At 39.1% G+C, this 24,137-nt stretch overlaps 1 protein-coding gene across 2 annotated transcripts in view; it reads right to left on the reverse strand.

The window, feature by feature from the left end:
• Positions 1-23,463, reverse strand: part of bcl2a (BCL2 apoptosis regulator a) — a 62,468-nt gene extending 39,005 nt beyond the window's left edge. Inside the window, exons 1-2 of one of the 2 annotated variants that reach the window (XM_048175543.1) lie at positions 22,017-23,463; positions 1,281-11,738 (exon numbers count right to left, since the gene is read on the reverse strand). In XM_048175543.1, coding sequence (XP_048031500.1) covers positions 11,613-11,738; positions 22,017-22,571 — 681 coding nt within the window. In that variant the 5' untranslated portion in view covers positions 22,572-23,463 and the 3' untranslated portion in view covers positions 1,281-11,612. Of the gene's footprint in view, positions 1-1,280; positions 11,739-22,016 lie in introns of those variants that run through there. The other variant, XM_048175542.1, reaches the window with a different exon arrangement.
• Positions 23,464-24,137: the final 674 nt, after the last annotated feature.

The raw sequence follows: 24,137 nt of genomic DNA on the forward strand, positions 1-24,137 counted from the left end.
CCTAGACAGCTTAAAATGTTTTCACTGTGCCATTTTCATTTCCTACAGATTTATATAAGTGCAATGACCTCCATGAACTCTTATTAACCAATGCAATTCAGCCTCCTGTTCTCTGGAAAAGGGGATTATACGAATGGGTTTTGATATGATCTGACGAGTAGACAGGCAGCTAAGCAAAGCGTGTAAGCTGAGGCCATTTAGCTTCAACTGGAAGATATGAAGACCTTAACAAGTCTGCCATGTGTTTGCATCTGGTTGGTGCATTAGCGCATGGGTATAATTTGAATTCTGCTCAGCAACAGCGGCGGTAATCATTGTTTGTACAGGAACCAGAGTGAGAGACAAAATGAATGTGATAAAAACTGTGGGCACAGGAATAAAAATCGATGCCCAACGTCACAAAGGACAGTGGCATGAAAATAGAGAGAAAGTTCAGAGAGAGTGCAGGCCTCTGCTGTAGTCGAAGGGAAACTTCCCCCCCCTCCAACCACCAACCCCGGCAGGGTTACATTCTTTCATCTGAGCTTTCCGACACACTTCCAGAAAGGAGCGTACAGGAAAAAGGGAGACCGTCTGACTCTTCCACAGACATAATCTCTGTAAGAGGCCAAAAAAGCCACTGAGTGAAAAGAGAAAAATACAGAAACTTTTCATAGGCAAGAAAATACAAAGGATCTCAATTTAAACGAGATGTTTTTTTATAGACTGCAATGAGGTTAAATGTAGACAAATGGAGACTTCTGCTTAGGTCTCCTGTTTTTCAGATTGTTCTCGTAAAAAAGACCTCAGTAATCTTATGTGTCTACTCTAGAGTCCACAAACTGCACTCATGTCCGACATCTGCATAAGTTAGATTTCAATATGATCTCAAACATTTCTCATCAAATTCTTCCAGGATTGAATTATCTGAGCTATGCCATCCCAATGCTTTTATACCTCTAGTTAGCCAGAAATTGACTTATTTATATCCAATTTTATTCCTTTTATTCAAAAGAAGTTAGGGAGACAATGGTACTACTAAAATAAGTGTACACTACCATTCAAAAATTAAGGGTTGGTAAGTTTTTGTAATGTTTCTGAAAGTCTCTTATGCTAACCGAGGCTGCTTTAATTTGATCAACAACACATTGTGAAATATTATTACAATTTGTTTAATTTTTTTATTTTAATATATTTTAAAATGTTTCTGCGCTGGCAAAGCTGAATTTTCAGTATCATTACTCCAGTCTACAGTGTCACATGACATGATCCTTCAGAAATATGCTGATTTGGTTCTTAAGAAACATTTTTTATTCTTATCAATGTTGAAACAGTCTTTACTGTCACTTTTTGATAAAATTTAATGCGTCCTTGCCGAATAAAGTATTAATTTCTTTAAAAAGAAAAAAAAAATACCCCAAAATTTTGGTGGGTAACATATGCCATTATTTACAGTAAAAAAAATTCTAGCTATTGCAAAATTTCTTTGTAAAGAAAACTTTAAATCTAATGAAAATGTAAATATATTTAAAATAAATATAAAATGATAACATATAAAAATTAACCTTTTAAAATGTGAAATATAAAAATATTAAATCATGCAAATTCAAAAATTGCATAATATTTGAGTTCATTGCTAGTGAAAACATTGTCGGAGCAGAAAAATTCTTATGCTATGACAGAGCAGCCTTATTAACCAATAAAATGTTCTTCTGGGATAGACAGAGTCAGTAAAAAAGAAATACCGTTAAAGAACGAGAAGCAATACACCAGAGAAAGTCAAATATCTGCCCACAGAGACAGTGTGGGTGATGACCGTGGGAGGTTCAGATGCAAAGCCCGCCCCCAACCTCAGTCCTGCAAACAGCAGAAAAAAGGAAAGATTTTTACAGCATTAGCTCATGGGCTGGAGGCCTTCTGGAAGTGCTTTTCCGTCTCCCCCTTTCTTCTACCCCACTTGCTCTCTAATCAGCTCTCTCTTCCTCTGCCACCCGCTTCCCTCGACACCCACACCCCCTCCAACACAGATCTACCACCCACGCGGACGCCTCCCACCCCTTTTTCCCCTAGTCCTCTGTTGGAAAGGTTCAACAACCTCTCTTTTTCTCTATCAGCTGATCTTAGCCTGGCCTCCAAGACAGGAATGAAAGGAATGCATTGATGTGGGTGTAAGACAATCTGGCTTTGTTATTGTGGAAATCACGTAGGGGAACATTTTAGGGGCAGAGGAGCTTAAAAATCCTCCTTAGAAGGAGAGACGTTTAGACTGCACAACTTTAAAACAAGTTAAAGTCACTTTTAAAGTGCCCCTATTATGCTATTTGAAAGATTCCTAATTCTGTTTAGGAGGTCTCCGACAACAGGTTTATATGCATCAAAGGTCAAAAAACACTTTTATTTTCTCATAATATATATTACCACATTTTCAATGATTCTTAAACGACTCGGCGGATAAATTAGTCTCTCTAAATCCCTCCTTTCCGCAAGCCTGCTCTGCTCTGATTGGCCAGACAGCCCAGTCTGTTCTGATTAATCTACCGCTTACAGCTAAGGGGGCTTCCTAAAGCTCAGCGGATGTACACACTGTAAAGACAGAAACGATGGCGTTGATTTTACCATATCAATCCAAGCGCGAGTCCGATGATGAAATATTGGAAGAACTAGTTATTCAACCCAAACCTCCATTGCATGGACGACTTGAGCAGGACTTTTCTCAGTGATACGCTACTCAGTTTGACGTACATTATGAGATGTTGCAACTGTAATCCCTCACCATCAGCATTAACAAGTGATTGTCCATCAACAGACCGATGTGTATATTTCTAATTTATTGTGGTGCACATGTGGGAACTGTATTATTAACAGTATCAATAACAGCGCTAACATTAGCTGAGCACTAACGTGAATGACTGACGTAACATTAAAGTTTATAAAACAAATCTTTCTCCATCCTTTATCATTACTCAAAGAACGAAAGACAATCTGCAATAATGGACACATTTTTAGATAATAGTGTCCCTCAGCTGAAGTATTTCAGCAAGACAGTAATAACGTGAGTTAGCCAGAGACATAAACAATATAGCTAAAACACAAAACTATGTATTTTGAACACTTGGTATAAAATATATACATTAATAATTAATCATACTAACAAGTTGTGATTCTGAGAAGCAAGTTGGTCCAAATAGGTACTGCCCCTTCTTTAACCACTGATTCTGTACAGCCTCATCCTTTGGCAGTGAAAATAAACCGAATTTCCTTTCACAGCGCAGAGCACAGCGTCTTGTCGACATGTTATCCACACGAACAAGCTACAGCGTTTGAGAGGGGTTCAAGTTTTCGCAGGATGTCCACACAGAACGTAGGCGGTCATTATGCAAATGTTTTAACTTGTGACGTGTGAACTTCGCAAAAATGTGATTCGAATTACAAACGACTCGTTTAAGCGGTTTGGAGTCGACTCTTTTGAGAGACAATAACTTTATTTATGATGCACTTTCAGCTTTACAACTTTGCAGACTGTTTACATTCACGTACAGCTACATTACACACTGCGTAAAAGGTCATTTTTTTTAGAAATCTATAATAGGGGCACTTTAAGGTCACTACATTGACACTGTTCTGACCCTGTTGGAATCAGGCCACCATGGCCCACCTGTGGACCGTATCAAAACATTGACAAAATTGTGTCACCCTAACTTTGATACAATTCTCTCTGGAGATATGCAGGTGCCAGAAAGCCTAATTAGCAAGAAAGTTCTCAGACCAAACCGAACAAGGAGGTGTTTACTTACACTTTCTGACACAAAGTCCCTGTTTCTGGGTGTTGTGCGGATAGAGATGGTTAGTGCAATCCTTGATAAAGATGTTTTTACGCCAACACAAAAAGCCTGGTGACCACATCAAAGATAAAGGTACGGAACAAACTATTTTCCTTAACAAGCGGAGACGTATTTATACAGGCAATTTTTCCACACTCCTAAGATCTGAGAAAACATTACTCGCGTATCTAAGAGTCATAATTTAACACTCTTTAATGTCTGGTTTTTGGTGAAGCTGTGTTGTTAATTTAACATTTATTAGATCATTTAAAACCCAATATTTAAAACAAATGAAACTTTGTTTCCAGCATGTTACTGCTTTTATCAGTCAAAACATGATCATTCCGTGGATATTTTAAAAATAAAAGCATCCAACACAAAAGCAGGTTAAACTGAACGTGACTGAAGTCGTTCATTTACTGTTTTTAGTGCTCAAATGTGCCCCGCTGAGACCCTGACAGTTAGTTTGGATATCTGATTTTGTTCTCCTTTTGCAGGGGAATACCAAAAGGGGACTTTCAATCTCTCAATGTTCAGCTACTAGGTAAACAGAACAGAGAGAGCGCTGCAGAAAGGGGGATTTTGTACTTTTGCATTCATTTGCATTCGCGTCAAAACAGTATTTTGGTCCTTTTTTCATTTGGCTAAAAATCGAGTTTTGAAACCATAGAAATGTACACTGAAATTGCCGAACAGACGCTGTGGGAGTTCGCTCTTGCTTTCATAATGAGTGATGAGCACCTCAAAGATTTCGAACGGAAAAAAGGGTAAAACTTTGATCACAACAACTTGTTGTGGTTAATGATAAAATGGAAAAGCTTTCCATCCTTAAACAGGACAAGTGTTCCATTCAGGTTAACTTTAACGAAGTGTCACTTTAAAATAGCATACCGTTAATAATTACATTAGCCCAAGTGACTTCCTTTCCCACCACTGACACATCAGCCCTGCTGCATGCATTACATCATACGAGACCTATTCAGAACAGGAACTGGAGTGGGTCTCGGATACGTCCAGGGCATTGTGCTTTAGAACGTGACAGAGGCCAAACTGAATCAGCTGGCAAAAGTCCCACATTCGGCGACAACGATCCCACTATTGAGCTGAATGGAAGGAAATACAGCATCGGTCAGGCGGGTGTGTGAATCCTGTCTGAAAATGGAAGCCACATGACAGAGGTCAAAATTTTCATGGCAGAGTCTGCGCTCTGTGGTTTCCTCTTTCGGGATCACACGAGTGCCAGCTTTAGAAGCCTCGTGTCTCGTCATGGATCCCTAGTTAATGAGCGAGCATCGTTCTTTTGTCTAGTCAGCCTGCAGGACATCACTGTTTACAGGACACCAGATCATTAGTCATAGGCATATAAACAAGGCAAGAAACACTGAACTTCAGTCATCAATTAGCTATCTCTGTTAACACTTTGTAACTGTCTCTAAAGAAACCCAAGAGTAAGAAAACCACACAGCGCCGCGACAGATCGGGCCCGCAGGGTCTCACCCCTAAATATCAAACAGCTGTGTGAGAAAGCAAACAACAGCGCGAGCCTCCGAGAAGACTGAAGGAAGAAAGGAGCTGGTAGACAAACAGTCATATGGGGCAGTCGAGCCTTTGAGTGTGTTGCTATGCGTCTCCCTCTGTTCCCAAGTCTTTGCCCTCCTGCTCCTCCTCCTGATCAGCATGCAGAAGAAGGGGAGATGGAGGGTCCCCCTGCAGGCTGCCTGCATGCTAAATCACCCATCTGCCACCTCTGTCCCTGGTGCCAACCCCCATTCTTCCATTGGAGCGCTGTTGGTGTATGTGTGTGAATGACTTTACTTCTGTGTATTTGCGTGGTCTTCCAGACGGCTCTTTGATATGATGTTTTACCATGTTGTCTTTAACAAAGCATTAACAATGTTTTAGAGAAGAAGAAAACTCTATATAGAATATGAATGTTTCAAATAATCCAATCATAGGCAATAATGTTGGGTACAGACCCACTGGAGCATTAACGGCAGGTTCACACATGCTGCGTCCCAATTCGCCTACTTATACTATGCCCTAAAAGTATGTACTGTTTTTGTGAAGAAAAAGTGCACACTTTTGAGTGTTTAGAAGAGTAGGCAAGCTTTGGGACATGTTTTCCATGCCCATGTTAACATGTCCGGCAATGCGTTCCATGCGTATGCAGCAGTGCAGCGATCGTTTCTGCACAAGTCTATTTTTTCTGTGGTGAATGCTCTGAAATAAAGCGACATGTATTAATAATGTAATAAACATGTATTGACATGACAGACACCCGGTAGCGAGTACGATCTCATTTAGAAACAGCAATAATCTCCAGCAAGATGAAGACATTTTAAGCAAATCCACAGCTCTTTATCTACAGATCAAGTATTATAATGGGAATATATCATATCGGAGAAAGTTTTACCGTGCTGACTGTTGTAACCGAATGCGACACACTGTTTGAATGATTGACAGCCACAGCGGAGGGAAGACGAGTTTCCGTGAACTTTAATTTAACGATGTAAATATTCTTCTGTCCCTCACATTAAGCTAAGGAATGGCTTCAGATGACTTTGAATATAGTGCACGAAAACTTAATCGATGCTTGTCTATTTCTTTTGGTCCATGATCAGATGGTTATTTAATTATCATTTCTTCCATATTGTGACGCACATCCTCTTCTTTTTCACACAGTATTTAAAACAATAACACTGTTTAGACTCACCACTGAACCAGTCAAATCACTGAAGTATAAATTGAAGTTGTGCCTTCGGGCTAACAGTGGAAGAACCAAAGAAGTCCTCAACTGCTGTAAATAAATCGACCATAAACGTTGTAGTCGATGCTGTTATGTTACCTAGCAACCAACAGCATGCTTGTCTTTTCTTCTTTTTCTTAAAGCAGATTTTAATAAACCCCTTAAAAATTTCAGAAATTGCACAAGCATGAGAACCATTCAGTTTCAGCAGAGGGTGACAAGATGTAGCTGCTTGGTGGATTTCCTGCACTGTTTGCGCAAGTTGATTATTGCAGCCATGAACCATGTCTAGACATCTAATTTCTCCCATCAGTGAGAAAATGGGGAAAATTGCTTCAGTATTGACTGTGTGCCGAACACCCTCTCAAAACACACTGGTGCCAATAAATCTGGCACATTTGAGCTCAGCAGCATTCACCTACATGTTTGGCATACTTAAAACCTAAGGCTTGTGTAGATTCAATGCATTCAACCCTAGTGGAATGGTTTTAAAGTTACAGGTTAAGTATGCTACATTCAAAGTGCAATGAATCTCAGTGTGTTTGAGATACATATGTGCACATGTTCCCATTTGGACAAAACGTGAGAAAAGTATGTGAGCCACGTGAGAGTCTGTATAGAGAGTGTGAGAGTTTTCTACATGACTTCCCACTACACCCCATTACACTGGAAAGTGACAGATCTCCTCGCTTTCATCTACGCCATCAGAAAGGTGCTTCAGTCCCCATCTGCCATCATCAAAGGACCGACCCAACCCGTGAGAGAAGCTAGAATCTTCCTCCGCCCCAAAACCAAACTCTCTGCCTCTAACATTACATTTCAAATCCTTATCTGGCCACACTAAACTACTGGTGCATTCAACTCTTCCTGGAAAGTTTGTATTTAAAGTCATAATTATGACTTTATCAGGTGCTTTCAAATCACTTTGGTTGAAGCAACCTTTTCTACATAAAATTCAACCAGATTTGTGATGCATAATGATGCATAAAGAATGAGCATCTGGGGTTTTTGCATTGGTTTTTGTTTTTATTTCATTTATGAAGGTGCAGTAAATTGTAATTGTATAACACAATGGTGTTTTGACTTAGATGGTGTCATTGTGAATGAAGAACTAATTCATTTGAACAAATCTACTATTAATATAGATCCTACATCAGAAACTCAGGGCTCAACTCATAACTCGAACGCACCAGAAGGCTTGCTTCATTAATTCAGCAAGACCTGAACACACTTTGAAAGCCCTTCTGATACTTCCACCTGAGAATAGTTTGAGTAAAAAAGTAAGGCATTCTTTCTCATCTCAGAACTCTGAAGAGTCAGATTTCGATGTTCTTGCTACTTGTTTTAGAATGACTTCTTGGGTCTTCTTCCCCACCTTGGCCACAGAAAGATAATTTTAAACTTGTAGATTCATTTTTGCACTGTTGCTGACAATAAACACATGCAGACTTTGGAATCAATTCCAGTAATCGTTACAGTGATGTAACTCATATTGAAATGTAGCCACATGTGGTCAACATGCAGGGAAATCACAAGGCTGGAATTACAACATGCGTCTGATGGCTGGTTGGCTCTCGAAGCTCTGCTGTTCAAGCATTCAGCTCCCCAGCTGTGTTCAGCCTGCTGGGAATGTGCTTTTGGCTTCCTCATAACTAACCCACACACACCCCATCCTCATCCAAGCCATTAGGTTGTATCTCACACTTCCTGTTCTGATCTTTGCCACTAACAGTACAGTTTTTGAATGGCTGGACTGATGTTGTGTGCAAGACAAAGTGGAAAACTGATGTCTTTTTGTATTGGTTCTATCCCTAATTCTAGTAAACATCACTCTGTCAGCAAGGGAATTCCCCCAGCAGCAGGATGACCAGGCTCAATGGAACAGATGGGACAGTAAAAAGAGTATGAATGCAAAGAGGATGTATCAGTGTTGTTATTCACTACAGTGTATTAAATTACCATTGAGTACTCTCAGTGTAATTTTCTCCACTGTAATAGAATTATGCTGATAGTAGAGATGTCAAAAGTACCATTTAAATGTTTGGGGTCAATTAGATTTTTCATACTTTTATTCAACAAGGCACATTAAATTGATCAAAAGTGACACTACAGACATTTATAACAAAGATTTACATTTCTGTTCTTCAAATGATGTTCTTTTGAATTCTGTATCCATCAAAGCATCCTGAAAAAAAATCTTTCAACATTAATGAAATGTTTCTTGAGCATCAAAATCAGCATGATTTCAGACCTCAGAATGATTCACTACTAGAAACAGTGCAACAACTCTTTTAATTGCATATCCATTTTTGCTGTGAAAAATGGTATTTGTTTGTTTGATTTTAGATATCAGCAATAAATATTATCTAGCCGCTGGCAAGATAAATCATGCAGGCCAGTAGAACAATAATCTTAGGAAACAAGTCTTTATATGTGTAAATTTCTGCATATTTTTTCCCAGCAAGTCTGTTTTGTCATTGCACGACTAGAGAGGATGCCTCATCTCTTGCCTGACATCTGACTGGACTGTAATGAATCTATGTTAGGGTGTGTTGTGAGGGAAGAACATTTAGTGTTGAGGTTACCCGCCCTATCAAAAATGAATGAGCACAGGTTCTCTGCTGACAAGTGTGGAGAGAGGCAGCGCTAATGCCTTTCAGAGCTGCAGCTCACAGTCACATGTTCAAGCAATAACACTACATGGGGACCTCACTTCCATTCTGCTGAATGAAATAGGAAAGGGGTTTTCAAACCAGATCCACAGAAAGTCAAACTCAGGGGATAAAGTCTCACTGGACAAAGAATTCTCTGCATTTAACAAGCTAGATCTAGATCAACATGCCTTAATGAGAGTCTTAAACTTAAAGGCAGGCTGTGTATAACGTTAACAGGCAAAGACTGCCTCTTTCCCAATTTACATGAATAATTCAAGCTGCGTCAGATGAACCTAAAATACATAATTACTGTTTGAGTTATCTTAGCTTTGATTCTGCCATATCTGGAAACAGCACTGCTCAAACTTTGGGCTATCTTGAAATAACATCTTATTAGCATTCAGCAGGGGTTCCTTGGAAATGCATTGTGTGAATGTCTCCCAATTCTGTAAACCAGAAATAAGAGGACATTTGTGTGAAAAAAGTCACAATAAAACTAAAGAAGCAGCAGATACTTTCTTCCACATTGTGACGTTGAGAAGTTTCTTTTCACTTTTCACTGGAAGATCCAATTATGACATTTTAATTGTCAGGAGAGAAAAACAAGTGTTACACTGGGCTGGGACAATAAATCGTTGCATCGTGTATCGAGAAATGATTCTGGATCGATCCTGAGATTTTCCGAATGCATAGCGATTCTCTCTTGGATTGACTCAGAGCTTAGTTTTTAACAGCAGATGGCACTGCGTGTTTTTAGAAGCAGCCGTACTCTGCTTGCTTCCAATTCCTTAGACGCACCACTTGAACCTTCTTTAAAATAATCATTCATAAAGTTCGAAAAGGTTGAAGCGAATTACAAGGGTGTTTGAGTTGCAAGTACATAGCCGAACACGCGTACGCTCCTCTTCGTGAGCATTTGAGTGTGCGGTTAAAAACTAGAGCGCCTAGAGTGCCATCTGCTGTTAAAAACTAAGCTCAGAATCGATTCAAGAGAGAATCGCAACGTATTCTGAAAATCTCATCTCATCGGAATCAATCCACAAATCGAGATGAATCAATTTATTGTCCCACCCCTAGTACATAGGTGAGAGATCTGCCATTCTCATTTTAATGCCCTGGGAGAGCAGTTAAGTGAGGACACATACTGTACAAGAAAAGCATGTTGAAACTTATGATGGCTCGTGCTGGATGAGTTGTAGGAATGGTTTTTGGGGAATAAGGAGGAGATCAACAGGGCCTGCAATGCCTGAAGCAAACCGAGAAGCAGATGGCAAGCGACGGACAGGGCTGACCCCGAGGTACCAAGAGGGGGAAATACTTGGCTTCAACCCTGAACAGCTTAAAAGCCACCAAGAATTTTGTTCCCTCCAGACAAAAGAGGAGACAAGAGCAGTGCATTGTTGGACATGCTGAGCCACGCTTATGCCAAACAAGCACAGAGACAAAAGAGTGCCCCAACAAAGTCTTTAGTCCAACATCAAGTCCCTGAGCTAAAAAAACTCCTGCAGTTCAGTGAGGAAGATCAGGGTGAATTCTTCAAAACTGCAGCCTGAGGAGAGGGTGAATCTAACAAAATGGATAAATAAATAAAGGCTTTGGTTTAACGATGGATACCCTCTAAAGTCAACTCGAAAAACAAACTACAGAAAACTGAAATCACCAGAGGCATGACAGAATGAATGAAAGAAAGAAACCCTTAACATACTCTGAGCTTGTTATAATTCCATTAACAAAACTCTAACCTGCATACATACACTCTTAAGACCCCAGCAGCAAAAGCTCTGTGGTAAACAAACCTGTCTCATCAATAAGATTTCAATCTGTGTTTGCAGCATCTACAACTCATTGCGAGCAGTCCATTTTGTTAATCATTCTTGATCCTTTGTCTGTGTTTTATTGCACAGCGTATGTCACATGTTTGTGAGAGTGTATGGCTTCTTTCAGGGGGCAGACACACAGATGTGGATTTACTGCAAAGGGCTTCTATGAGCCAACTGTCATAGCTGACAACTTTTGTGTGGGAGGTTGAATCAGTTGCGATCGAGAGGGGAACGAGTTGTTTTCCTCTGAAAAATAAATCCGATTTGTGTGCCCGGTAGAGTATTCCAAATCTACAGAAGGAAGAAAGCTTCTTGTAAACAAGCAAGTGACAATTTTTACCCTCGATCTGATAGCCAGAGGAGGCACCACAGGTCCTGACTGCAGTACTGCAAGTAAACTCACAATGACATTTTCACTAATCAATGAGCTTGATCAGTGCAATTCGCACACCAAACAGTGAGTATTTGTTGATGTACATTAGCAAGTGAGCTCTCCTACAGTGTTTCTGCATTTTGGGGTATACAGATCTCTGAGGAGATAATGATCCGGCCATTCATCTAATGCATTGGGGGTGAGGGGCCACTGAGTCCACTAGACAGATGCCCTAACCCAGGAATTAGGACCATATATGCTGGCAAACATCCATGAGCATGTGTTGCCCTCCTCCTTTGTCTTTGTTTCTATATTCCACAGTGCCCAGGTGCAAAGTAAAAAGGTCTGTGGAAAGAAAAGAAATTCTGAAATCACAAGGCACATATCAAAAGGGTGAGGAAAGTCAAAATCAAAATTGCAGCATCAAAGGCAGACAAAACTCAAAACCAATACAAAAGCCTGTCTGATCAGCAAGCACATCACTTTGATCAATCACAAGTCAACTTATCCAAATAACTACACGTCCACAAACACAAACAGTTGATATCAGGGTTTATCTAAAACTGGGAAGAAAGAAAGCCAGTAACAGACAATCAATCAATTATCTCTGATTTATTATCCAGCCCTAATAATGGTTAAATTTATGTACTGTGCTATACATTAAACAGAATCTCATTGAAGTTGCAATGAAACGGAAGTAGCGACAGATCTTTTCTTCTGTGCAGTGAACATTGTACATCCGAGTGTAACAAATTACCAGAAAAAATGGGCAGGGACTTTGTTTATATTATATTATATTATATTATATCAGAGGTTGCGTTAGACTTGTGTTTCGCCGTCATTTTGATGGACAGGATCGTAAAACTTTTCAGTTTTCATCTTAAACAGTTGGCACGGATTGTGAGTGAACACGATCATCTTTTCCTCTTTACTACTGTACAGAACGAAATAAACGAATGAAAATAAAAAAAATGTTGAAAGATAAAGTAGCTTACCGAAATCTGTATCACGTCAGTCATCAGTGTTGCAAACAATGTCACGTAACATTATACCTCAGAAAAGCCATTCGTTGACCATAAACTTATAGTCAGCAAGAAAAATAACAAAACTTAATTATGCAAGTATGCATTAGTAACTTTATTGTTATAAAATTGACTTAAACTAGGGTGCTTGTCTGTGTGTAATCAAGCGCATCATTTTCATTTTATTCTGGAGACTGAACTCGTGCTCTGCTGCCACACTGGAGCGCACTCACCACCAAGTGGACAGGGGTGGGAATTACAGTTACAAGCTACATAATCTGTCAAAATGACGGATGGGCTGCAGATTTTTTCTGTCACTGCAAAAAAAATTCCATCAATGACGGAAAATTTTCGGTTAACACTACCTCTGAGATCGCATATATATATATATATATATATATATATATATATATACACACACACTCCACGACCGCGGTGTCAACTTCACCACCGCGGTGGGGCGGTTGTCATGCCTACCGTCACAGCCCTACTCACCGAGAAGGACATTTTTTGATGTAATTTTGTGTGAATATGTCCATTCAAGCACAAAAAGATGTAAAAGAGAGCTCAATTCAGCATTTGCAGACAGTCTGAGAAGCGGTTTTCTGGGCAAATGCTTCGGACGTGTGCGCAAACAAAACTTCTTACACTACTGAATTGAGTTCTCTTTCGCATCTTCTTGAGCTTGAATATTTAAATTGGCATGGCTTAAACACATGCAAGTGATACATTTTCATGATGCAGCCCTGCCCCTATCGGGCAAGTGACAGTTGCGTCCACTGTCCCGAGCGACGTTTACGCTGGCCCCGGTAGTCCTTATTGTCGAGCCCTGATGGGTTGTTGATTGAATTTTGAATTTTGAGATGTGGGCATTGCACTTAAAGATGAATGGTTGTGGAGGGGGTGGGTTTAAGCTGATGAAATGATTGGAGAAGTCCGACACAAGTCCACAGAGAGTCTGATGTTTCGGAAGAACAAGCAAAAATGTAAAAAGTGAATACAAGTACATTGTGTATATGTAGGGAATGTCCCTTTAACTTTCTCTGCAAGTCTCTCACCTCCTTGGGGAAACCAATAACTAAAAACATAAATGTGGCTGAGACATTTTTCAGGTTTTCTTCTGACTCACCGAGAGTTTCAGTGAATAATAGCGAGAAATCGATGAGGACAACAAATATGTTTTGGCTTTCTTCAACATGAAGATTTTCTCGGTGCTTACCCCTATGTTCTTTCACACTGAACTCACCTTTCACATCCATTTTTTTTCTATTCTCTATAATCCTCAGAAGACAGAAAGATGCTTAGGCGAGGGGAAAGTGAAAACCTACTTTTTCCAAGTGGTTTTATGATGAATAATTTTGTCAGCAGACTCTCTTTAATCATTTGAGCGATTACCCTTGTCTCACTTAACGACTTTTGTGTGACTCTTTGTGTATAGAATCTGGCTTCTCAAACCAAGGAGACCACACCTGCAAGGGAATCCTTATTTTCCCACAACTACCATCCCTAAAATAAAACCCTGCATCTCCACCAAACATCAGACTTCTTTTCCAGACACACCCAGCAGAGGGTTTCGCCTTGAGGTCAAAGGCTCGATGCAGCACTCGGGCAGCCAATCAGAAAAACCCTTGGAGCCCTAACTTGCCCCCCAGGAGCAGGAGCCACAACCTTTCCCACCTGATAGCAGCTGGGCAGGAAGGTACAATAACAAAACATACTCTTTACACAGTCACCTATTCAGTTGTTCATCCTTCCTGATTTCTTTTATTGCTCTTCATCTGCCTCCTCCATTTCCTCTTTTTTTAATCTCACATTTCTTTTCTTCTGCAACATTTCTTGGCACCTTCACAGGCACAGATGTACATTGCAACGGTAAAATACACAGCAGATTTGTTTGAAGCCATTATCAGTGAATGTCAAAAAAGAGACACACTATTCTTTTCTTTGCACTCCATTTTTGACTGGGTTGTTTTTTTCCACGGTCTGTCTTTCGTGTCGATATCGCTTTCATAAACAGTGTCACTTGAAAGGGCTGTAGGAGGCACGTTAGGGAAAAATGAATACCAGAGCGATGCTAGAGCTTTTGAAGTTCTTTGACTCAAACTGTAAAACGCCCCAAAATGCAACACCCACTAACAAAAGACCCAGGTGGGGTCAAACATGCCTCTAAGGTATCAGAATCAGCAGTATACTGTACACAGCCAGAAACCTGTAATGAACCGCAGGTATGTGGTGTGTGGGTGAGCACCTGTGCAATTGTAGTCTGTCTAAACAAACTTACACACGGACTGATTTCATTATCTGAATGGGGGCTGGAGTTAAACAATACATGCCATGTGCCAGACTGCCTCCAGAAGTCACAAGGATAAAACTATAGTACAATATGAAGGTTTAAGTGGAACCTAACATAAACTGCTGATTGACTTAATCATAATAGCTCAACTCAATCTCAACAATAAGCAAGAGATTATTAAGCAAATGTTGTGCATTGGGACACTAAGTGTGCAAACGCCCCACTTAAGTATTGCACTTGATCTCAGTTAACCAAACCAACAGAGCTCCATCTTTACCTACACCTCAACAGTAACATGGCAATTAAGACAACAGTAAACATCAATTTGTTGAGAGTGGGGGGAAAAGAGCATGCTAAATGAGCTAGCTCAAAGCGGTTACACAGTAATGAGAAAGCTCATTAAGCATTTTGCAAACCAGAAGTCCTAAATGTCTGAGCATCTGCTCTATTTTGCCATGTGCAGTGCTGTTAAATTTTGGAAGGAGGTAACGGACCTACACTCCTACAGCTTCTGTTAAACACATTAAAGAAGCAATTAAACCGTTTTAAAAAGTTCTTTAAAATGCATGAGATATAACATACTTCTTTGTAATGTAATAAAAGATGACATAGCAGAGCATTTTAAACATTTGCATTTTTCGACAATGTAATAGTGACAAATCGTAGTAATAACAGACAGGTTTAGGACAACTCTGCTCAGATTCAGAGAATACAGAAAACTTTTTGTGCACCAAAAAACAAAATAACGACTTTTCAACAATATCTAGCGATGGCCGATTTCAAAACACTGCTTTGAAGCTTTACAAATCTTTTGTTTCGAATCAGTTGTTCGGATCGCATATCAAACTGCCAAACTGCTGAAATCATGTGACTTTAGAGCTCTGAACAACTGATTCGAAACAAAAGATTCATAAGTTTCGAAGCAGTGTTTTGAAATCGACCATCAGATATTGTTGAAAAGTCGTGTTTTTTTTTAGAGGCCTCACTGAGCCATTGGATTTCATCAAAAATATTTAATTTGAGTTCCGAAGATGAACAAAGGTCTTACGGGTGTAGAACGACATGAGAGTGAGTAATAAATTACACAATTTTCATATTTGGGTGAACTAACCCTTTAACTTCCATCATTAAAAGGTCATGAAACCCTAAACCAAATTTTCTGAGATTTTAGAATTAGAAGTGAATGTTACCATCCATTAGTTTTGAGTGTAGGAGACAATTATTTAATTTTAAACCTTTTTGCACTATTTTCAACTTCCAGTTTGTCTTTGTGTCAAAGTTTTCTTGTACTATAGTACGGTGATGACTCATCAGTGTCTCATAATTATTCATTAGACTTCGTGTCCTTATCCTAAGAGAAGACGCCTTGCTTAATTATTCATGACAGCACGCATTGAATTTCTATGATAGGCATTTTTCAAAACTGTTGTGAGAACTGACTGCTGCTGAAACAGGGGGTTTCATGACCCTTTAAGAAGAGCTACGTTAAATTGGCTGACAGAACCAATTTAATTATGTCTAGAGCGGTCTATAATTGTATCACTGTAAACAAAAGATCATCTACATGAACAGAACATGCATTTAAAAGTCCGTTTCAACTTGTGACAGTAGCTAAGACAATGGTCTCCAAGGCATGCCGGGTAAACGGGGTATCCCTGCAGGGGGCCTGGAAAAATAGCAATAAGACAGAGCGCTGCGGTACAGCTGAATCATATATTCTCCACAGACAGACTTTATCCATGGATTAATGAATCACATTAATTCAAAAGGAGGATAATAAGTTGGGATTAACCATGGGTGGAGAGAACATTTCTTTCTGGCAGAGACGTGAAGCCATCTGACCAATTTAGGGCAAATAGGAAGCCCTTCTAACACATTGGAGGACTTTCTAATGGGGGAAATGAATATCACACAACACTTGACGTTCTTAATTGTGATACGCTTAGCAAAGGCAGAAGTGTTCTTCTTTCGTTACCTGAGTCTCTTGAACTTTATACAGAGTAACAGATCATAAATACATTCAAGTAAAGCTTATAGTAGTGTTTTTACTGGCTGTATCCCCACTGATGCTTCTGTTCTTGAGATAAAAGCCCTTATAAATCTCCACACAGCAAGGTTTTAAATGCATTCTTGGTATGAGGCGTAGGCAAATGAACAGGCCTAAACAGCACCAATGCTCTGATGGTAAGCTATTGGGACATTATCAGTAACTTAATAAAGATTCCCCTAAAATTACTAACTATAGAGGAAATCAAGCGGGAAGCATCCCCTGTGCGAGTATATATCAACGTCAAATGCTCTCAGCACTTCAAAACAATTCCTTCGTTTAAAGAAGCTGTTAATGACAGACTTGGTGTAATATATAACTCTCACGAGCAAACCAATTCTCTCAGCAATAACAGTCTTAGTGCAAACTCTAGATGTGCTTTTCATGACAAAATGAAATAAATAAATCATTCATCGCCTCTGGACAGAAGTGCTGAGCTTTGTGAATAATGCAGGGACATGTAAAGGCTTATTAAAATGCTTCTCTGCTAATTGTGTCCTAATTGCACTGCATCTCTTCACATAAAGGAATGACAGCGATGATACAGTCATAAATCACTAAGTAGTTATAATAAAATGGTCAACCATCTATTAATTACAATTGACCTTTAAAATAACAGACAGAGAATGAAATAAGGAAAGCAGGTTTGCGTCTTGTTTGTGTACGCTGGTCGCTCTGAAAAGCTCTCCCCATGCCTCACTTTATCATAGGCCATTTGAGTCAGTCTAACCTGCAGCAGATGTGGTGAGTAATGACCATCATTAATTCAGCCCCAGCACACCTTTCGTCCAGACAGGAATAATGGCTCCGCTGGGCCACCTGCACAGCTGTACCAGACAGTGGAGAAACTAGGCTAACCTCTAGTCTGCAGTCTGAAGAAGACTGTACCTTCTCTCATAATACCACGCTCACATGGCTGAATATTTGAAGGAAAAGAGAAAAGATTCAATTTAGAGATGCAATTTAACACCATTTCGCCATACATTACACACTTAAAATGTGACGTCGAGGTGAAAAGCTGTCTCGTGCCATGCAAAATGGCTAACTGCTGTCTCGCATCCAAAATGAGCTGCAGAGTCGTACATAGTGCATCAGGAATCAGAGTTCACTGATCACGTGAGTGACAAGATGACTGACGAGACCATGGCGGAGGATTCGTTGCACAACAGAGCCTAAGCGTCTATTAAATGTCTTTTCTTGTAGAATACGTGCTCAGCACCGCCGCTCCCTATTCAAAGAGTGAGCGCAATCGCAAAATCGAAAGCGAAAGTAAAACGCGGGCACGCATTCAAATGCGATTTCAATACTCCGCATTCTGAAAGCGGCTCCGTGGTGCATGTAAATATCTCTCAATATGAAAGCTATCTTAGGCTGGGCTGTGTAGTTGTAACCATCTCTCAGCTCTGTATCATGCTTGAAGAAAAATTTGGTCTCTCTTTGCACTTTGAATATTTGGAGAGTACTTTGATTATGGTTGCACACTTGCACTTATTGTTTGCACTTAATAAGACTTAGAGAAAACTGTGTTATTCATTTTTATTAATACTGTTTTTATTTCTATAATCAATTTCTAGAAAGGAGTTCACTTAGGAGGTCAGAAGTTTTAGAAGTTCATAAATCATGGACACAGCCAGCTCTGATAACAGAGTACTCTAAATTGTAATGCTGACAAGCAATTTCTGTAAAGCTGCTTTGAAACGATAAGTATTGTGAAAGGCGCTATACAAATAAATGTGAATTGAATTGGAAATTGAATGTACAGTTCCAAGGTCTGTACAGTTCCATATGAAATCATACAGGAGAGAAGCCAGTCAGTTGAGTTTGTGGCAAAACCTTTTACAGTGCTTGACTATTGTTGTATTTTACTGCATACGATAATTCATACTCAGAAAGTAGAACTGAAATGACATTCATTACAAGAGGATTAATTAAAACATTTCAAATGCACCTGCAGACTATTTTTCTAGTCATGTATTTCATCATTGAGGATTTCCTAAAAACATTGTGCAAAAATCTCGTCTCGTCTCGTTCTCGTGTCTCGTCACACCCCCATTACACATGCATAATGTAGTTCAGTTCATGATTTGGAGGACACAGATGCTCTCCAGTCCTCATCTTAGACTGGGGCTCTGAGATGCTGCGCTTGTATGAATAGGGTGGAGTCAGTCCAACCATACAGGATCAACCATGATGGGCTGCATCAATTTATACTGTAAATAATTCAGCAGAGAAGCACTGCAGTCAGAGTGAAGGATAGTGTTAAAGCAAGGGCTCTATAGAAAAAAAAAGGAATAAAAATGTTTACTTGTTTTGACTGGGGAGTTGGACGTTCATGGATGTACTTGGTTTATACACGTGCCAGATTTCATTTCTTTTCAGAGACAACCCACCAGGGGCCAGTTGAGCCACTGCACCAGCCAATGCAGCCATGAGTAAGTTACAACTTAAGCCACTGTCACACTAGACTTTGAACGTGAATAATATCATCGGATGCTGCAACGTTTGTGATGTGACATCAAGGTCTACAGCGTTTTTTGTAATACATTCAAAATGTAATAATATACAACCTACTCGACTTTACTGCAAAAATATCATTGTTTAATTCAGCCAAGAGGTCATGCCATGACGAATCGTTCTTCTACTGGTCGCACGTCGTCTTCACGTGATGCGAATTTGCAGGTTAGAGTTCACCAAACTTGAACTTTGAATGCTGTGAAATGTGAAACTTTTCACACAAGCTTGCGTTTCCGGTCTGACACATTTGCATGCGTTTGAATGGAAGTCAATGGAATGAAAAGTGCAGTGTGACTGCCCCTTTAGTGCAGTGGTAGCGTTAAAGAAACATGCACTATAAACTATCTGAGTGTTGCACCATTAAACTTGAATTAATTGTGAATTCACATATAAGGCTCAATGACATGACGGGTCTTTTTTTTTTTTTGTCTAAAGGCCTTAATAATAATAAAAACATGACATCAAAGATTTCGAAGTGTTAAAAGGTCATTCGGTTTAACCATCCAAAGGCCAGTACAGCCGTTTCATTTGTGATTAAAATATCTAAAAATCTAATAAATGTATACATTTTTTATTCTGACATGATTTTATAACATCATATTTTAAAATAGTGCAATGGTATTAAAATTATGTGTAGAAGTCGTTGCTTTGTTATGAGAAAGAATGTCCGGAAAAATTAATTTCATTGATGTCATTCGGAGTAACCAATATAAAGAGACCATTTTGGATCAAGTCATGCGTTCAATATCATGTGACAGGATGTGACATCATTTAGACACCTGCACAGGACCACATGATCCTGAAGCAAACTAACTCTCTCTTAACTATCTGAAAAATTCATGTTTTCACTTGCTCATACGCATGTCCTGAAACATCAGGTCATTCGGTACAACTGATATAAAACATGGTAAATGTTGTAATATTTTAAAAACTTCTAAACTACTAAACTACGAAATATAAAATGTTTGATTGTCCTTTTGCTAGCTAGCTAGCTCGATATCAGTCTGTTTTCATTGTTTGAAAATATTATCATTCGATACAACCTAAAGTGTCATTCGGTAAAACCGAAATTTTGGTTAAACTGAATGACTTTTTGGTGACAAATTTTGTCTATCTTGTAAAAAATGACAAAAGCAGTGTTAATTGATTACACAAACCACATAATCTTACTGTTAACACTTAATAAAACTAAATTATATCTCCATTATTTTTTTACACTTTTAAGAACCTTATGCATCGACAATGACCCATAAACAAATGATTTTTTCAAAGTCTCCAACCAGGAATGATTATTGGAATAAAAATGGCAAGCCAATAGGGCGACTTCAATCTTGAAGAAAAATGATATAAACAGTAAACTTTTTATCTTCTGTGCTGTTTTACATTTTATGTATTAATACATACATATACTTTTTAAAATGTAAAAAAATAAATAAAAAAAAATTCTACATTTTTGTTATAAAAATAAAATAAACATTTTTTATTTAAAAAAAATCCTATACATACATATATATTTTTTCTATTATTTATTTTTTGATAAGAAATTATTTATATTAATATATTAATACATTATTAATATATATAATATTAATAATGATTATAATACAATTTAATTATTATCATAAATGCACTTAATTAATTTAATAAGTCATTAAAACAAATGTTGCAAATGGATATGAGGCTTACGAGCAGCTGCCACAACCCTACCTAGGTGTCTTCAGGCACAAAAATTAAAATTCTTTAAACTGTCCCACTAGTAAATCACAGCATGAACTCTCCGAGGCTTAACCTCAAGCAAAAGCAATCTTTATCTCTTTAAAAAATTGTCTTTCTACCTGACAATGTTTCATTTGATCCTAAAATATTTTTTTTTGTTCCACCTGTGCTGTAATTATGTAAAACCAAACAATCATTAAGAATTCATATGACCTAGCATGCAACAAAGTCACATGTCCTTGAGAAAAAGCATGTATACACTCTGAAAAAACAACTCTCTCTTTGACATGACATAAGAGGGGTGTGGCTTACAAAGATTGAAGTGTCACTTTCACCTTGATTGAACTGTCAAAAACCAAGCTGACTAAACTCAAACCACTACCACTCAAATAACTAACCCATTCTACTAAATAGCAAAGCAGACACAATGAGTTAAACTCATTTCATTGCCTTATACTGAAGTCTTATTACTCAACTTGTATGCCATAAAGACCCCATGAATCACTTTAGGATTGCGTTTTTTCCCTAGTGACAACATACTTCCTACTAAAACAGGAAGTTTGGACGAGACATATTTTAAATATTTAATAGCCTTTAGCTAGATCACAGTCATAATAAACATGATTTGCAAAGGTGATATTGGAGGAAGGACTTTCTCTAACTGTTAGAGAGAATTTGATTGGACACAACTCTGTAGTACAGAATAAATCATCGATATTTTAGTCCCTTTTCCTGTATATTTCCCAATTTTGGCAGTGTGTAGCAGTGCACTAGGAATAAAGAGACCACAAAGCAAAAAGGCACAAAATTTGGATGTCACGTGGTCTTTAACAATCTGATGTGACCTTCCTTAGTAGAATCAAACCTTGCTAAGAAAGTGATACTTTGGTTGCTAACAGGTGATAGTAAACAACACGGCATGGGTCTGTGGTGTTTAATAAGAACGTGTTATTATGATTTTAAGCTTCAGCTGCAGAGATTAAGTAATGAATGACTGGGCAAAGGTCACGACCATTTGACCATAAACTTACCCAACCTCCATTTTCCTCGATCCAGTTTTCCAGAGGCCCGTTCAGGTAGTCTGTCATCCAGTGTGCAATATTATCTACCTGGGACGCCATCTCCCGGTTGACGCTTTCCACACACATGGTCCCACCAAACTCGAAGAAAGCCACGATCCGCCCCCAGTTCACCTCGTCTCTAAAGAGCTCTTCAGCCACGGTTAAGAAGCTGCGTTGCGCTACATTGGGACTGAATGACATCTGGTGGGACATCTCCTCAAATTCACGCTGGTATATCCTTTCTATCTCGTCTCCAGCCTCTCGTAACACCCGGTAGAGCCTCAAATGAGGTTCTGAACGGGTGAGCCGGTGAGCTATCAGGCATTCAGAGTTGTTACCCCCGCCGGCTGAGGGAGCCTGAAGCCTCCTGTCAGAGTTTGGAGAGGAGTCCTCTACTCCTTTATTGAAGGTGTCATCTTCTTCCCCTGTAGATGGAAGTTTCCATACATATCCCCTCTTTAAAAGTTTGTGATTGAGGTATTTCTCCACAATATTCCGATTGTCATAGCGAATTTCGTTGGCCATCGTTACTAAACAGGACAAAAACGAGCGCGCGCGGTAAATGGTCGGTTATTCGAAGTACATCGTAACGGAAAAAAAGTCTCTCACAGAGAAAGGCTCCGAAAAAATTCAAATTCACATCGCGTTGACGTGATTTCTCTCATTGAAATGCAATTTTTGAGGAAAATAATATAACTGAGTATCACATTCATTGGTTATAATAACTTTATAGCTGTAACTGTCTGCAAACCTGCATGTCCAGCGCGCGCCTGATGATGGATAGACAGATAGATTGGCCGTTGCTGCAGCGCGCGCGGTCAAGATCCAAGCTCGGCGCGAGGAATGCCCCTTCACAGCTCAGACTCACTGCGCTTATATTCCAGTGAACCACCACAAGCCAATAGCGAGGGGAAAAAACGCGACGTCGTTGACGTTACGAGGACGAAGAAGAGAGTTAAAGCAAACGCTGTATTTCTAATTATTCCACTGACATTCGAGGTCCCAGAAAAGACGGAAGAGAAAATAGCAACCAAGTCAGCGCACGAAGAAGCACTTTTGCTGTATGTAAAATGTCCAAGTATATTTCCACGCTCTTTGGTAAGATGCAGTTTTTCCAACGCGCGGCACGGATCGTGCAGAAATTAAGCGTGCTCTGTCATCGCCAACGAATGACATCGAGACAGGCGCGTTCATTGAAGCAACGCTAGGACTGTTGAAACTGAACACTGTTTGAAGATAGTCGCTGAACGGGGGCGGCACTTCCTCTAGTCTACGTCACACCATTCATTTCTTTTGGCGTAGTACTATGACTCCAGATGCAGAGTATTTGAGTTTGTGTTTGAAGTGCACTTCTTTTCATTCCTTTCAGCTTTGTCAAAGCTTTCTTTTCCTTATTCCCTCGGGACTCCATACTTCAAGCATGTCTTAAGTACACGGTACTCACATTTTGACAAATAAATTGCCATTAGGTGAATTAGTAACACATTTTGTCATTTTTTTTTTTTCTTTTTTTTTCCAGTGCAGTGTGTCTCAAACTTTGTATATATTTGGTATATTATTGATAGATCGATGGATAGATAGATAGATAGATAGATAGATAGATAGATAGATAGATAGATAGATTTTACGATTTTTGCAATTTAGGAATTTGCTCAAGCATTTAGGAACTGCCAAAAGTTATACTTTAAATGAATTTGTGAACTATTTGTGCGCTGTAAAAATAATTGTTGGTTTAACTTAAAAAAGGTATCTTGCCTTAAAAAAGTTCATTGAAATTAAAAATTTAAGTTAAAGGGTTAGTTCACCCAAAAATGCAAATTCTGTCATTAATTACTCACCCTCATGTCGTTCCACACCAGTAAGACCTTCGCTTCAAAGCTTTACAAATCTTTTGTTTCGAATCAGTGGTTCAGAGCCTGTATCAAACTGCCAAAGTCTTGATTTCAGTAAACAAGCTTTGTTACATCATAAGTGTTTTGAAATTTCAATGGTTGACATGACTTTGGCAGTTTGATACACGCTCCGAACCACTGATTCGAAACAAAAGATTCGTTAAGCTTCGAAGCTTCATGAAGCAGTGTTTTGAAATCG

Source organism: Megalobrama amblycephala, linkage group LG22 (assembly GCF_018812025.1).
Source record: "Megalobrama amblycephala isolate DHTTF-2021 linkage group LG22, ASM1881202v1, whole genome shotgun sequence".
Classification (NCBI taxonomy): Eukaryota; Metazoa; Chordata; class Actinopteri; order Cypriniformes; family Xenocyprididae; genus Megalobrama; species Megalobrama amblycephala.